At 53.0% G+C, this 15,258-nt stretch overlaps 1 protein-coding gene across 1 annotated transcript; it reads left to right on the top strand.

The window, feature by feature from the left end:
• Positions 1–7,396: 7,396 nt before the first annotated feature.
• On the top strand, positions 7,397–15,258 carry KMT5C (lysine methyltransferase 5C). The gene is made up of 9 exons (XM_003802924.3): positions 7,397–7,498; positions 9,145–9,396; positions 9,553–9,718; positions 10,080–10,189; positions 10,866–11,029; positions 11,169–11,188; positions 13,359–13,495; positions 13,650–13,837; positions 14,134–15,258. The coding sequence occupies exons 2-9, from the start codon at positions 9,287–9,289 to the stop codon at positions 14,625–14,627; spliced, it is 1,389 nt and encodes a 462-aa protein (XP_003802972.1). The 5' UTR covers positions 7,397–7,498; positions 9,145–9,286; the 3' UTR covers positions 14,628–15,258.

The raw sequence follows: 15,258 nt of genomic DNA, 5'->3' as shown, positions 1-15,258 counted from the left end.
AAAAAAAAAAAAGAAAGAAAATGTTTTGGAACTAGACAGAGGTAACAGTGGTACAACATTATGAATGTGCTAAATGCTGCTGAATTCTACATTTTTAATTGGTTAAACACTGCCCTTAGTCAGTGGTTGGGGCCACCTGAAAAGAATGTAATGGCAACCTAAACACACAAGTTGAAGGTCCTGAAGCTTGAGATTGAGGACCAAGTGGATTCCTTCCACTCACTCAAGGCCTTTCATGCAGGAGGATGAACCATGGCTACCATATTTGTCCTATGTCACTTCGTCATAGAAAGGAGGGGCTGACGTCTGTTTGACTCTAAAATTTTGTTCTCTCTAATGCGCAATGCTATATCTTTCTTTTTTTTCTTTTGTGGTTTTTGGCTGGGGACAGGTTTGAACCTGCCACCTCTGGTACATGGGGCCAGTGCCCTACTCCTTTGAGCCACAGGCGCTGCCTTTTTTTTTTTTTTTTTTTTGAGACAGAGTGTCACTTGTCACCCTGGGTAGAGTGCCATGGCCTCATAGCTCACAGCAGCCTAAAACTCCTGGGCTCAAGCAATCCTCTTGCCTTAGCTTCCTGAGTAGTGGGGACTATAGGCACCCACTAGGATCCTCTGCTAGTTTTTTTATTTTTGGTGAAGACAGGGGCTCAGGCTGGTCTCAAACTCTTTAGCTCAGGCAATCTACCTACCTCTGCCTCTCAGAGTGTTGGGATTACAGGCATGAGCCACCATGCCCAACTTGAAATTCTTAATATGCTTAATCATTATTGTATTGAACAAGGTATTCTGCTTTGGCTGGGGTTGAGTGAGTTCTTTATTATTTATTTTTTTTCTTTTTTGAAACAAAGTCTCATGCTGTTGTCTTGGGTAGAGTGCTGTGGCAACCTCAAACTCTTGGGCTCAAGTGATCCTCTTGCCTCAGTTTTCCTATTTTTTTTTGAGACAGAGCCTCATGTCATACTTTCTCAAGCTGGTCTTGAACCTGTGAGCCTCAGCAATCCACCCACCTTGGCCTCCCAGAGTGCTAGGATTACAGCAATGAGCCACTGTGCCTGTCCTTGAGTGGGTTGTTGAGCCAGGGCAATCAGGGAAGACATTCCCAGGGAGTAACATTTCTTTTTCTTTCTTTCTTTCTTTCTTTTTTTTTTTATTTCGCAGTTTTTGGACAGGGCTGGGTTTGAACCGACCACCTCTGGTATATGGGGCCAGTGCCCTACTCCTTTCAGCCACAGGCGCTGCCCTCCCTTTTTTCTTTTTTTTGAGACAAAGTCTCACTTTGTTACCCTGGGTAGAGTGTGGTGATGTCACAGCTTACGTAACCTCAAAGTCTTGGACTCAAGCAATTCTTTTGCCTCAGCCTCCCAAGTATCTGGGACTACAGGCGTCCACCACAATGCGTGGCTACTTTTAGAGATAGAGTCTGGCTCTGGCTCAGGCTGATCTCAAACCTGTGAGCTCAGGCAATCTACCCACCTTGGCCTCCCAAGTGCTGGGATTACAGGCATGAGTTACTGCTCAATCTCTGGGAGGTTACAGTTTAGCAGAGACCTGTAGGAGGTGAGCCTGTGCAGACATCTTTGGGCAGAGCTTTCTATGCAAAACCAACAAGGAATCACTTCCTGGCCTTTCTGGTAAAATCAAGTGCAGAGGGAACAGGGAAAGGAGGTGAAATGAGGAAAGTGCAGCTTTCAGCAGGAGGCTGGAGGGACAGGCTGACCAAGGGAGAGAAGAGTTCAAGATAAGGTAAGGGAGGTAATGAGAGGACAACTAGTGCAGGGCCAGGAGGCCACTGTCAGAAAGTTAGATTTTAATCTGGATATACACTAATTAACTATAGCAGTTTCAGAAAACAATAAACACTTATTTCACGTGGTTTTTATGGATCACAGATTGAGGAATGGCTTAGCTGAGTGGTTCTGGCTTTGGGCTGCTAGTAAGGTTGTAGTCAAGATGTGGAGTTGGGCTGCAGAGCCATGAGAAGGCTTGGTGAACACTGGAGGATCCTTCCCAGGGTGGCCTTCACTGTGGGTAGGGGCCTTCAGTGTCTTTCTGGCTGTTGTCAGGAGGCCTCAGTTCCTCATCACAGGGATCTCTTAACATGAAGATCCCACAGAGCAAAGTGAAAGCCATAGGGTTTTTCATGCTCTAGCCTTGGGCATACCATCACTTGTGCAATATCCTGTTGGTTACACCCCTCTGCCCTATTCAATGTAGAAGGAGCCACACCAGGGCATGAATCCCAGAAGGGTAGAAGAGTTGATTGGGACCATTTTGTAGCCTAGCTACCACAAAATATCAATTCACTGAAGAATTTTGAGCAAGGGAGTGATGAGATGTGTGTATATGTGTGTGTATGCAAGTGTATGTGTATAGATAGAACTATATAAATATATGTGTGTATATAAATTAATATGTACTATGCAATAAATTTATTTTCTTATATATATTTTTGTTTTTGTCTTTGTTTTGAGTCAGAATCTTACTCTGTTGCCAAGGCTAGAGTGTCTTGGCATCAGCCTAGATCATAGCAACCTCAAACTCCTAGGCTCTAGTGATCCTCCTGCTTCAGCCTCCCAAGTAGCTGGGACTATAGGAGCCCACCACAATACCAGTTAATTTTTCGTATTTATTTATTTGTCTATTTATTTATTTATTGAGACAGAGTCTCACTTTCTCACCCTCAGTAGAGTGCCGTGGAAGCGTCACAGTGCTCACAGCAACCTCCAGCTCTTGGGCTTAGGTGATTCTCTTGCCTCAGCCTCCTGAGTAGCTGGGACTGTAGGCGCCTGCCACAATGCCCAACGATGTTTTTGTTGCGGTTTGGCTGGGGCCAGGTTCGAACCCACCACCCTTGGTACATGGGGCCCATGCCCTACTCACTGAGCCATAGGCGCCACCCTATTTATTTATTTAGAGACAGAGTCTTACTCTGTCATCCTCAGTAGAGTGCTATGGTGGCACCACTCACAGCAACCTCAAACTCTTGGGCTTAAGCAATTCTCTTGCCTCTGCCTCCCAAGTAGCTGGGATTATAAGTACCCGACACAACACCCAACTATTTTTTTGTTGCACTTGTCATTGTTACTTAGCAGGCCTGGACTGGGTTTGAACCCAACAGCCTTGGTATATGTAGCTGGCGCCCTAACCACTAAGCTATGTGTGCCAAGCCTTTTTTTTTTTTTGAGACAGAGTCTCACTTTGTCACCCTGGGTAGAGTGCTATGGTGTCATAACTCAGAGCAACCTCAAATTCCTGGGCTTAAGCAATTCTCTTGCCTCAGCCTCGCATAGTAGCTGGGACTACTCAACAGCCTTACTCTGGCTCAGGCTGGTCTCAAACCTGTGAGCTCAGGCAATCCACCCATCTCAGCCTCCCAGAGTGCTAGGATTACAGGTGTGAGCCACCCCACCGAGCCTTAACCCTTATAAAGTGTACTATTCAGTGGCATTAAGTACCCGCACCATATTGTACAACCATCACCACTGTCTAGTTCAGGGGTCCTCACACTTTTTTTTTTTTTTTGAGACAGAGCTTCAAACTATCCCCCTGGGTAGAGACAGCAACCTCCAACTCCTGGGCTCAAGTGAGTCTCCTGCCTCAGCCTCCCAAGTAGTTGGGACCACAGGCATCCACCACAACACCTGGCTATTTTTTGGTTTCAGCTGTCATTGTTGTTTTGGCAGCCGGGGTTGGATTCAAACCCACCACCTTAGGTGTATGTGGCTGGCGCCTTAGTCACTTGAGCCACAGGCGCCGAGCCCTCAAACTTTTTAAACAGGGGGCCAGTTCACTGTCCCTCAGACTGTTGGAGGGCTGGACTGCAGGCCCCAGGAGGAGTCAGCTGCTAAACAGGACAAGCAGCGGCAGCAAAAACATCCGGCAGGCTGGATAAATGTACTAGGTGGGCTGCATGTGATCCGTGGGCGGTAGTTTGAGGATGCCTGGTCTAGTTGAAGTTTTTTTTTTTTTTTTTTATTGAGACAGAGCCTCACTCTGTCACCCTGGCTATTGTGCTTTGGCATCATAGCTCCCAGCAAGTGCAAACTCCTGGGCTCAACTGATCTTCCTGCCTCAGCCTCCTAGGTAGCTGGGACTACAGGTGCCCACTACCACACTTGGCTAGTTTTTCTATTTTTAGTAGAGATGGAGTCTCACTCTTGCTCAGGCTGGTCTTAAACTCCTGAGCTCAGGTGGTATACCTGCTTCGGCCTCCCAGTGTGCAGGATTACAGGTATGAACCACCTCACATGGCCCATTAAGGCATTTCTTATTTTTATGCTTTGTAAACAATCCTGAGACAAATATTTTGTAATGTATAGATATTTTAACACATGACCAGTCACTTCCTTGGAATAAAACACTGGAAGTAGAAATGGTTGGTGAAACTTTTATTTGTATTATCAAATATTTCTGACACATAGAAAAAGACCAGATAGTAAACATAATGAATTTGTGTTTTCCACCTCATGGCTTTAAAAAAAACAAACAAAAACATTACAAATAACAATGTCTTAGGCGGCGCCTGTGGCTCAAAGGAGTAGGGCACTGGCCCCATATACTGGAGGTGGTAGGTTCAAACCCAGCCCTGGCTGAAAACTGCACAAAAAACAAAAACAACTAACAATGTCATGTATAGCTTTCCTGATTCCATTCTTTCTTCTCAGCCTTTAGGGATCCATTCAGCCCCTGCCTTCTGTGTTTGGTAAGACTTGACATATTTGTACCTTTTTGCATCGCGTATCTATGCCATGATCCTCTTTATATGTCTTTTAACCCTTCATGTAAATGGCATTGTAGAATTCTAGCAGCATGGTGTTCAGGGCTGTCCAGAGTAACAGTGCTGTTTCATCTACTTTCACTGACCTACAGTGTTACCTTGAATGAATATACCATGATCTATTTATCCATCCTTCATGTGATGAACATTGAGGCCATTTCCACTTTCTCTTTGTTAAAAACACTACCATAGTGAACATTCTTGTGCTTATATTTTTGTTTTATGTACTTAAGTTTTTCTAAGGTATATATGTTTACCTATTAGTAGAAGGACTAATGCCCTTTTTTTCTTTTTTCTATTTTTTTTTTTTTTTTGAGACAGAGCCTCAAGCTGTCCCCCTGGGTAGAGTGCTGTGGCATCACAGCTCACAGTAACCTCCAGCTCCTGGGCCCAAGTGAGTCTCCTGCCTCAGCCTCCCAAGTAGCTGGGACCACAGGCACCCGCCACAATGCTCAGCTATTTTTTGATTGCAGCCGTCATTGTTGTTTGGCGGGCCCAGGCTGGATTCGAACCTACCACCTTAGGTGTATGTGGCTGGTGCCTCAGCCATTGAGCCACAGGCGCCGAGCCTATTTTTTTTTTTTTTTTTTTTTGGGGGCTTTTCTTTTTTTTTTTTTTTTTGCTTGTACAAAAGGTCTTTATTGGTGGGGGGAGGGAGGCTGCAGAGCAGCACCGAGGAGGAGAGAAAAGAGGAGAGAAAAGAGGGGAGAGAGATAAACAGAGAATGGGAAAGAGAAGAGAGTAGAGAAGAGCAAGGGGGAAGAGGTGCAAAAGAGAGAGAGAGCAGAGAAGAAAGGCAGAGAGAGCGAGGGACTGTACTTTTAAGATTCATACATACTGATATGACTTTTATGTGGCATCTTTTCAGCTTACTGTCCCCTTCCCTGGATAAGGCTACTTTTCTCCTCTCGAGCTGGTCATCCATCTCCCTTAGGCTGATAACTATTAAGTTACAGCAGGGCTCACCCTGCCCTGGTAGAGCCATTTTTGTTCATCTTGGTCTCCTTGATAGACTGAGTACTGTTCCAGGGCAAGCCCCAGGCCCAACTCTCCTCTGCCCAGCAAGCACTTGGCCATAGTGATGGTAGAAAGCTGTGTTACCTTTAAGTGGAGGGATGCCTTGGGTTGGGGAATATTTCAAAGTTCAGGAGAGCTTAGAGAGGTGAAACATGGGGCCTCAGGAGTAGTCCTAGTTGAAGAAGGAATTGCATGAACAATGGGAAGCTGGGAGCCAAACCACGCTTGGTCTTTGTTTTATAGGTGGGAACCTGAAGCCCAGGTTCCGCGAAGTCACAGAGCATTGTAGAACCCATCAGCCTCATCCTCATGGGTTGGTCATCTCCACATTCACTCAATACGTGTAACCAAAGTGTCTACTCTGTGCCAAGAATAGTTCTAAGCACATAAGATATATAGCTATGTAGTCAAGTGCCACAAAACAAGCATGTCAGTCATCTGTACTTTTCTACATTTAGATACACAAATGCCTAACCATTGTTGCCTACAGTAGTCAGTACAGTACAGTAACTTGCTTTATGGATTTGTAGTCTAGGAGCAAACACTGCTTGGTGGGTCACAGGTTCTGCCGGCTGGATTTGCAAAAGTGCTGCTCTATGGTATCCACACAAAGACTTAATAGCCTAAGGTATCTTGGATGCATTAAGCAAGGCATGACTGTGGTGATACAAACTAGCAAACAAAGACCTCCTGTTCTGACTATGGAGCTTATTATTCTGGGCATAATTATGGTGAATTGCTAATTATGTTTGCCTCCAGGATTCAAGCGAGGGGGAGATCCCAATTAGAGGGAAGGCGCCCCAGGGGAGCGCTCCTTGCGTTAGGGCTTGTCTCCAAAGCCTCCAGGTTCTCAGTCTCCCCTCTCTCCCATATACTGCGGCAAGACCCTACAGAGTTCTTGTGGGTACTCCCCAGACAAAACCAAGTGATTGGGCGAGGGAGAGAGGGTGGCATGGAAGAAAGACCGAGCAGCTCTTTGTAGCCAGGCAGGGTTGTCAATAAAGTTTTGTCGCCTCGGCAACCACAGGCCTCGCGGGGACCACGGAGGTGAGCCCGCATTTGCCGCCTTGCGACAGTTGGCTCGCCTCAGCTTTCTCTCTCCTGCGGCCGAAGGTTTCCACTGAGAAAGAGAACTAGGAGAATGAGACGCATGTGATAGACAGAGGCTTTAGCCAATGGAAATATAGACCGTTCCAAAACGAGCCAATAATATTGAGTTCTGTAGCTGACAGAGCCTGCCCACTTTCCACTTGTACCTGAATAACCCGACCCAACCCGAATTTCACCCGGAGCGACAGCCCTCTCAGCCAATGATGGCTTCGAAGTCAGGCCGCTGCAGATGAGGCGGTGGGACAAGTTTCCATGACAGCGGATGAAAGACAGCAGTGTGAGCCACTGACAGCAGTTGGCAGCGCCTGACCACAAAGCGGGCGTGCCGGGGTTTTGTCGGGGCACTGACGGGATTCAGGAGGGGAGGAGAAGCATGAGGCTCGGCCAATGGGAGCGGCATGTACTCCATAGCGACGAAGGAGTGGCGGTGGCCCTGGCCAATAGACAACCACGGTGGCCTTGGCGGGGTGGGCCTGTAGGGCAGGCTGGAGGCGCGGCGACAGTGTCTGACGAGAGCTGAAGGAGGCAGTGGGAGGTGGTGGCGGCGGTGGCGCGGGCGCCGGAGGAGGAGGCGGAGGAGGAGGAGAAGCGGGTGAGGGGCGGCGCGGGGCCCGACTTCTGAGCCCCCTCACGGCCCCCGCCCCGCGCCGCCTTGGCTCCCAGTCGCCCCCCGCCCCGACTGTCCCCCACCCCTCCCGGCCCCTCCTCGTGTCCTGGAGCCCAGGTCTCCCGGTCCACCGGGCGGGCCTCGACGTTGCAGCCCGCTTCTCTGTGGTTTCTCACCCAGGCTTCTCTTTGCACCAGGGACTCTCTGACCCTCTCTCGCGTTCCCAGGTCACTCTCTGCACCCCTAGGCTTGTACCTGACCCCTCTCTCGCCTCTCCAGGTCTTTCCCTGCACCCCTAGAGCCTCTCCTGGACTCCTCTCGCCCTCAGGCCTCTCCCTGCACCCCCAGAGCGTTACCCCTGCCCTGTTGCCCTCCTGGCTCCTCCCTGCACTCCCTACCTGTCCTCTTCTCTGTGCACACCCAGACCCCTCCCTGCACCTCTCAGTCCTCTCCCTGCCCCTGAGCTTTTCCTTGACCCTTCTCTCACTCTCCTGGGGCTTCTCCGAAGGCTTTTCTCCCTGGCTGCTCCAGGATGACCTAGGATGTCCCCAGGCCCTGTTCTGCTTCCCCAGGACCCGCACTGGACCATTCTTTGCTGTCCCTGGCCTCTAGGTCTTCCTGACTTCCCCTTCCGCGGCACTTCAGTCCCTGGTCTGTGGCCATTCTCCTTCCATAGCCTTCTGAGCACATCTTTATGTGGTTTTGTCTTTACCTACGGGCCCCCTCCAGCTTCCTCTCCCTTCCGAGTGCCCCTTTATTTCCCCCCAGCTTTTTAGACCCCTCTTCCAACTGCTCCAGCTTTTCCTGATGTCTCTGCAGCTCCCCCCTCCCTGCCTGTCCCCATCTACTCCTCTACCAGGGCGCAGATGGGCCTGAAGCGCCGAGGTGTGGGACAGGCCCTCCGTCAGTGGTAGGGGTTTGTTTATTTTTTTCTTAACCTCTTTGTTTTCTCTCCTTGCTACTCTTTTTAAATTCTTTAAACAATTTACGACCTGTTCTGCCTCAGCATACTGTTCATTTCTCTCCCCTCACCCCTGCTTCCTATGATCCCCAGTAACTGGAGTCCTTGGAGAGGGAGCAGGTGCCAGGACCCCTTCTCCTCCATTCTCCTTGCCTCACTCCTTCCAGGCTACCTGGGGCGTCACCCAACCTCCAGCCAGTGCACTGGCCCACAGAGGCCTGCTGGGCAGGGAGGGCAGGACCTTCAGGTCCTAGTGGGTGGCAGGAAGCTTTGGCTTTTCCTAAAGGTGGAGCCTCCCAGCAATGCTAAATCTTAGGGTTATCTGGGACCGCCAATTAGTCAGGATTTCCTGGGCCCACAGGGACTTATATCTGTGCGGGTGTGTGCTTGTGTGTGACAGAGAGAATCTCCCTGTGCATACAGCTGGGGGTGTCTACACATGTCAGGCAGGCAGCAAGCATGTGTGCTGTGTTCACACAGGGGCTGTGGGGGTTGTAGGGGTTATGTGCATTTGGAGACTGTGGCTGCCCTGTGGAGCATGCTGGGAGAGGGACACTGACTGTGATGATGGCTGTCATTTCTTCTGGGCAACCCCACTGTCAGAAGCACCTGTTGCATTTTCTCTCCAATGAGCCCCCTGTGAAGTGTTGCTTTTCTCTCTGTTTTGTAGATGAGACTGCAGAGCTTGCCAGAGGTGCACACATCTAAGTGGCACAGGGGCAAGCACAAGGCCTGGCTCCCTGGCCCTGCCCCGGCTGTGCCCTCACGTGCTCCCCGCTCTCTGTCAGAGGCAGCATGGTCCGCAGGGCACCATGGGCCCCGACAGAGTGACTGCCCGAGAACTGTGCGAGAACGATGACCTAGCCACCAGCCTTGTCCTAGACCCCTACCTTGGCTTCCGTACCCACAAGATGAACATCAGGTGAGGGGGTTTGGGGGTCAGGGTGGGCCCCAAGGGGTTAGGGAACCCTCTTCTTGCACTGCTGCCCCCCTCAGTCTGGTCTTCTCCTTAGCTCCAAGTGGGTGTGGATGTGGGGCCCGGGAAGGTCCTGGGACCCAGGCGTACCCTCTCCCCCAGCCCCATGCCCCCCCTGCGGCGACAGCACCACCTGCGCACAGCACTGGAAGCTTTCCTGAGGCAGCGGGACCTGGATGCTGCATACCGGGCCCTGACGCTGGGAGGCTGGATGGCCCACTACTTTCAGAGCCGGGGCCCACGGCAGGAGGCTGCCCTCAAGACCCACGTGAGGGAGCCCGCCCTTCCCCCAACCTCGCCACGCGCCCTCCCTGCTCACCTCTCCTGGCCTTGCCCAGCAAATGCCCCAGAGCCCCTCAGCGCACCCCCTGGGGGTGCCCTGACTTCCTAGCCCTTGGAACCATCTGAGGTGAGGCTCAGAGAATCCTAGGAGAGGACAGTTGGGGGGGCATCTGAGATGGAGTCCAATCTCTTCATTTGACAGATGAGGAAACTGAGGCCCCAAGAGGGGACGTGAGGCCCCAAGACCACACAGTGAGTCAGTGGCAGAACAGGCCTAGAACCCCAGAGAGAGGGGGCCAGAAATGTATCTGCCCCACCTCCTCACCTCCATCTCTCACTGCCACCAGGTCTATCGCTACCTCCGTGCCTTCCTGCCGGAAAGTGGCTTTACCATCCTGCCCTGCACTCGCTACTCCATGGAGACCAATGGGGCCAAGATTGTGTCTACCCGTGCTTGGTAAGAGGGCAGGGCTCCTTCAGGGGCTGCTGAGAGAGGAAGCCTTGTCCCCTTGAAGGAGACAGGGCCCAGAGGGGGTGGGACAGAAATCATCCTGTTCAGTGGCTGGCTGCCCAGAAGAGAGAGGGCCCAGTCTAGGCACTGCAGGAAGGACAGGGCTGGAAGATCCATTTTGCCCCCCATGGTGCAGCTGGAGAATGAGACCTTATGTGACCCAGGGTTCCTGGGGCTGCCGGGGAAGAACTAGGCTCTACTCAGGACCTCATTGTCCTTTTTACATCCTGACCTGAGTCTCTGTCTGGCACTAAGCTCCACGAGTACTGTGAGGGAGACCCAGCCTGCCCCTATGGGTGCAATTTTATCCATTTGCAGTACTACTGGTTATAGCTGTTAAGGACTGCAGTAGAACTGACCAGAGAGTGCCCAGAGAGCTCACAGGGACAGGACTGGAGGGTGTAGAAGGCACTGAAATAGAGCAGGAGAGACTAAGGTAGGGGGGCGGCCTGGCTGTTTGTGCTCTGTGAGCTCTCCTGAAGACTGTGGGTGGGAGCAGGAGAGCCTACCCTGGCCGGAGGCAAGGCATGCCCCGGCTCCTGTATCTGGGTGCTTCTGAGCCAGAGATCCCCGACCCCTGCGGGAGGCTGTGCTTATGCCCTGCGGCTTGGCCTCTTGGCAGGAAGAAGAATGAGAAGTTGGAGCTGCTCGTAGGCTGCATCGCAGAGCTTCGGGAGGCGGACGAGGGACTGCTGAGGGCTGGAGAGAACGACTTCAGCATCATGTACTCGACCCGCAAGCGGAGCGCGCAACTTTGGCTGGGCCCGGCGGCCTTCATCAATCATGGTGAGAGCGAGGCTGGAGCGGAGTGAGCAGATCAAGGGCGGAGGGGCGGGGCCGCTGGGTGGGAGGGGCGGGGCAGGGGCGGGGCTCCTACTGCTCAGCTCACCCACCTCTTCTCTCCCCCTCTGACCCCTGGCTCCAGACTGCAAACCCAACTGCAAGGTGAGACCCAGAGACACCTGGAGAGCGTGGGCGGGTGAGAAGTAAGAGTGCCAAGGGCCGGGGGAAAGGACTAATTAAGAACTGGAAGCTGGGGCTGGGCATGGTGGCTCATGCCTGTAATCTTAGCACTCTGGGAGGCCAAGGCGGGTGGATAGCCTGAGCTTGGGAGTTGGAGACCAGCCTAAGTAAGAGTGAGAACTCTGCCTCTTAAAAAAAAAAAAAAATAGCCGGGCATTTTGGCGGGCACCTGTAGTTCAGCTACTTGGGAGGCTGAGGCAAAAGAATCACTTGAGCCCGAGAGTTTGAGGTTGCTGTAAGCTATGACATCAAGGGACCAGAGGGAGACACTGTCTCAAAAATAAGTAAATAAATAAACAAATAAAAGAGCTGGAAGCTGTCACACAGGATTGCTTCCAACTTACCAAAACAGTTTCCCACCCTCAGCATCCCTTCAGAATGGTGGTGTTTCCAAGGCTGTCAGGAGAGGAGGAAGAGGCTTTTTAGCTGGGCCAGTGTCGTCAGGCCATTTGCACAGTCACTCCAGGCCCGGTTGCCAGATGCTGGTAGCAGTCTTTCTTCTCTGAAAGCCAGCCAGGAGCTGTACCAATATGAGCAGGGAGTGTGAGATGAAGAGACAGAAAGTGGCAGCCAGAGCCCCTTGCTCCAGAGAGCCCCAAGGGCCAGGACTCAAGATGCTGTCCAGGTAGAGGGCAAAGTGTGGCAGAGCAGCTGACTGGGGAGGTGCCACAGCCATCCTGTGTGAGGGAGCAGAGGGGTTGAGGGGAGCCCTCTCCAGGAAGGTCTCGGGTGGGCACCCTGGGAGTGCAGACCCCTCCAGCATCTGGTGGTTGTGGGTGGGCTTCAGAGCTTTGGCTCCAGAATCAGAACTGGGTTGGAGTCTTGGTTGAGCTGCCCTGGCCTTGGGTTTCTTATTTCAGCTGTGGGGAGAATCCTCACTTCCTAGGATGGTAATGAGGGCACATGGTACTACTTGAGACTGCAGACTGATTTCTGCAATCTGGCACCACACACAGATACTGGGTGGAACAGAAAGCAACATCCCAAGTCTCTGGAAGGTGGTTAAACGCCAGCCACCTCAGACACAGGAGAGGGCAGTCATGAGCCAGAAATGCCAGGCTTCACAGAAGTGGTGCCATGCTGGGTGTTGGAAGAAGTGGAGGGCACTGCCAGGAGGGCATCCCAGGCAGGACACAGCACACCAGAGGGCTGGGGTGCCCAAGGATGGCTCGGGGTGGGTGCTAAGGCCTCATGAAGCATGCTGGGGAGCCACAGGAGATCCCTCCTAGTGCACAATGGAGGGCTTGTTTATATCACCTTGTCAGCCAGTGTGCAGGAGGCTGGACAGAAAGGAGAGAGGTAATAAGAAACTGGCTCCAGGTAGTGTCCTGGGGACCAGAGGAAACAGGATGCAGGAGGTGATATGCCACCTGATCTGGGGACCATCAGGCACATGGGCTGCAAGGGCCACCCACTCCTGGGTCAGTGTCAGGCTTGAGTGGATGGATGGATGGATAGGTAGACAGTGATCATGCCCCTTCTTGAATAGAGCCAAAGATGGGGAGAGTGAGGGGTTTGTGGGGCAACTACCAGGCAAATGATCTAGGCAGGGCTGGAGTGTGGTGCATGGGGTGGAGGGAGGGAAAGCCCAAGATAGGCAGAGCTTCACCTTGGCTGCTGAGACACAAGCTGGCAGAGAGTGGGCAGCTCAAGAGGGGATGGGCTTGGGTGTGTTAGTGGAGGTGGAGAGTGGTGTGTAGCTGCAGAAGCTAGAGAAACAGGCACAGGAGGGAGTAGTCACCACAGCTGGCACCACACACTGCCAGGAGGTTCGGTTAGATCACTGTCCTGCAGGGAGGGGTGGAGACCCCACCAATGGGCAGATTGTCCAGGCTCTGCAGGTAGAGGACAGGCCCTAGCCAGGGCAGTCATCTCTTAATGCAGTGGTTCTCAACCTTCCTAATGCCGCAATGTATTTTCATTGTTACAACGTTGGGACCCACAGTTTGAGAAGTACTGTCTTAACGGTACTTCCTTGGGACTCATCCTGACCCAGAAGAGGACCAGGGCCAGGGTACCCAGCCAGGTGGGAGAGCAAGGTAGCTCCTCCCCTGAGCCTTAGGCTGGGGTGCTGAGTGGGCATGGCCCCCAGTTTGTGCCCGCAGACGGGAATGCAGCCTGCGTGAAGGTACTCCGGGATATCGAGCCTGGGGATGAGGTGACGTGCTTCTATGGCGAGGGCTTCTTCGGTGAAAAGAATGAGCACTGTGAATGCTATACCTGTGAGAGGTGAGGATGGGGTAAGGAATAGGCAAGGTCTGCCTGGTCAGAACAGGCCAGTTACCCCAGGACCCTGGGGTCTCTGAGCCTGGAAATGCATCCTCCTCGGGTTCTATCCCTGACTTACCCAGTTCCACCCTTTCCCCTGCCCTCACCCCCCTAGGAAAGGAGAAGGAGCTTTCCGATTGCAACCCAGGGAACCTGTCCTGCCACCACGGCTCCAAGACAAGTACCAGCTGCGAGAGACCAAGCGGCGGCTACAGCAAGGCCTTGGCAGCACTGGTTGGCAGGGCTTACTAGGCCAATGGGCCTGTGCCCACCCATCCCTGCTGCGCCGGGACCCATTTTGTGGTGAGCACCCCTCCTTGCTATCCTGACAGCCTGTCCTCAAGCCCCTTAACTTCCTCCCTTTGTGGTTATCCGTCCCATTTCTGAGCTCTCTGCCCACCCTAGACTCTTCCCTGCTACTCTCAGTTCCCTGAGGGGGCCTTACTGTCCAATATGTGCCTGTCTTGTCAAGTTGTCTTCCCGTGAAGGGCACAGTGCATACTGGCTCTCTCAGGGAACTGAGAGTGGCAGGGAAGTCTAGGGTGTCCAGGAAAGGGTCTGCCAGGCCTTGCTTATGTGGCCTTTCCCCACCTCCATAGCTGCCTGCCAGCCCCTGTACCTGCCACCCTGCAGTGCCCACCCGGACACCTCACCCCTGTGGCTCCAGTGGCTGTCTCAGTTCCAGCCTCGAATGCGGCCCCGGAAGCGCCGCCGGCCCCGGCCTCAGAGGGCCCCAGCATCTCCCATCCCCCATGTTGCCCGCGTCTCCCTGCATCGTTGGGGAGGCTGCGGCCCCCACTGCCGCCTTCAGGCAGAGGCCCTAGTGGCACTAGGCCAGCACCCCCATGCCCGCTGGGCCCCACAGCAGGACTGGCACTGGGCCCGGCGCTATGGGCTGCCTTATGTGGTACGTGTGGACCTCAGCCGCCTGGCCCTGGCCCCACCAGCCACCCCTGCCCCCGCCATGACCCCAGGTCCCATTTTGGTACCCAAGCAGGCCCTTGCTTTCGCCCCCTTCTCCCCACCCAAGCGCCTGCGGCTAGTGGTCAGCCATGGCTCCATTGACCTGGATGTCCATGAAGATGGGCTGTGATGGGCTGGGTTGGGGGGAGAGACAGGAGGGAGGGGCCTCTCTCTTAGCTCTCGCACTTCCAGAAAAAGCTCTTGGACCTCTGGAGGGGTTAACCTTTTATCCCAGCACAGCTCTGACCCTGGGCAAGGGGTTGGTTTGGATATCCCCCCCGGAATCTGATCCCTGACCTTTTGTGACTGCTGACCCCTGAGCCACCCTCACCCTGCAGGGAGCCCTGGCCATTTGCTGCCCTCTCCACCCTCAGGACTGCAAGAGCCATCCCCCTCCCTTAGCCACATCCTCCCCAGGGAGTAAAGCCATAAGGGGGTAGGGGCCACCCTGTGGCTTCTCCCCAGAAGCCCAGGCCTCAGGAGGTAGAACTGACCTGGGGTGGTACTCCCTAGAAGGGAGCAGGTTTGCTCTCAGCAACTATTTAAGGTGGAGGGAGTGTGTGGGAGTGTCTGGGGGGTATGTTCTCACCCCCGCCCCCAAAGGTCTCAGGGAGGCCGGATTTGACCTCGTCTTTCTCATGGTGCTATCCCTGGTGCTATGGGTTGGGGGTGTCCTCCCCTCCCCAACACCAGAAAGGGGTTTGTTGGGGGGGTTGGAAGCACTTGAACTTTTTATTTTATTAAACCTTGTATAAACAGCA

This window comes from Otolemur garnettii, unplaced genomic scaffold (genome assembly GCF_000181295.1).
Source record: "Otolemur garnettii isolate 467f Iridium unplaced genomic scaffold, OtoGar3 scaffold00264, whole genome shotgun sequence".
NCBI lineage: Eukaryota > Metazoa > Chordata > Mammalia > Primates > Galagidae > Otolemur > Otolemur garnettii.
Note: the sequence above shows the minus strand (reverse complement) of the source record. Positions and strands in the feature narration are given on the sequence as shown.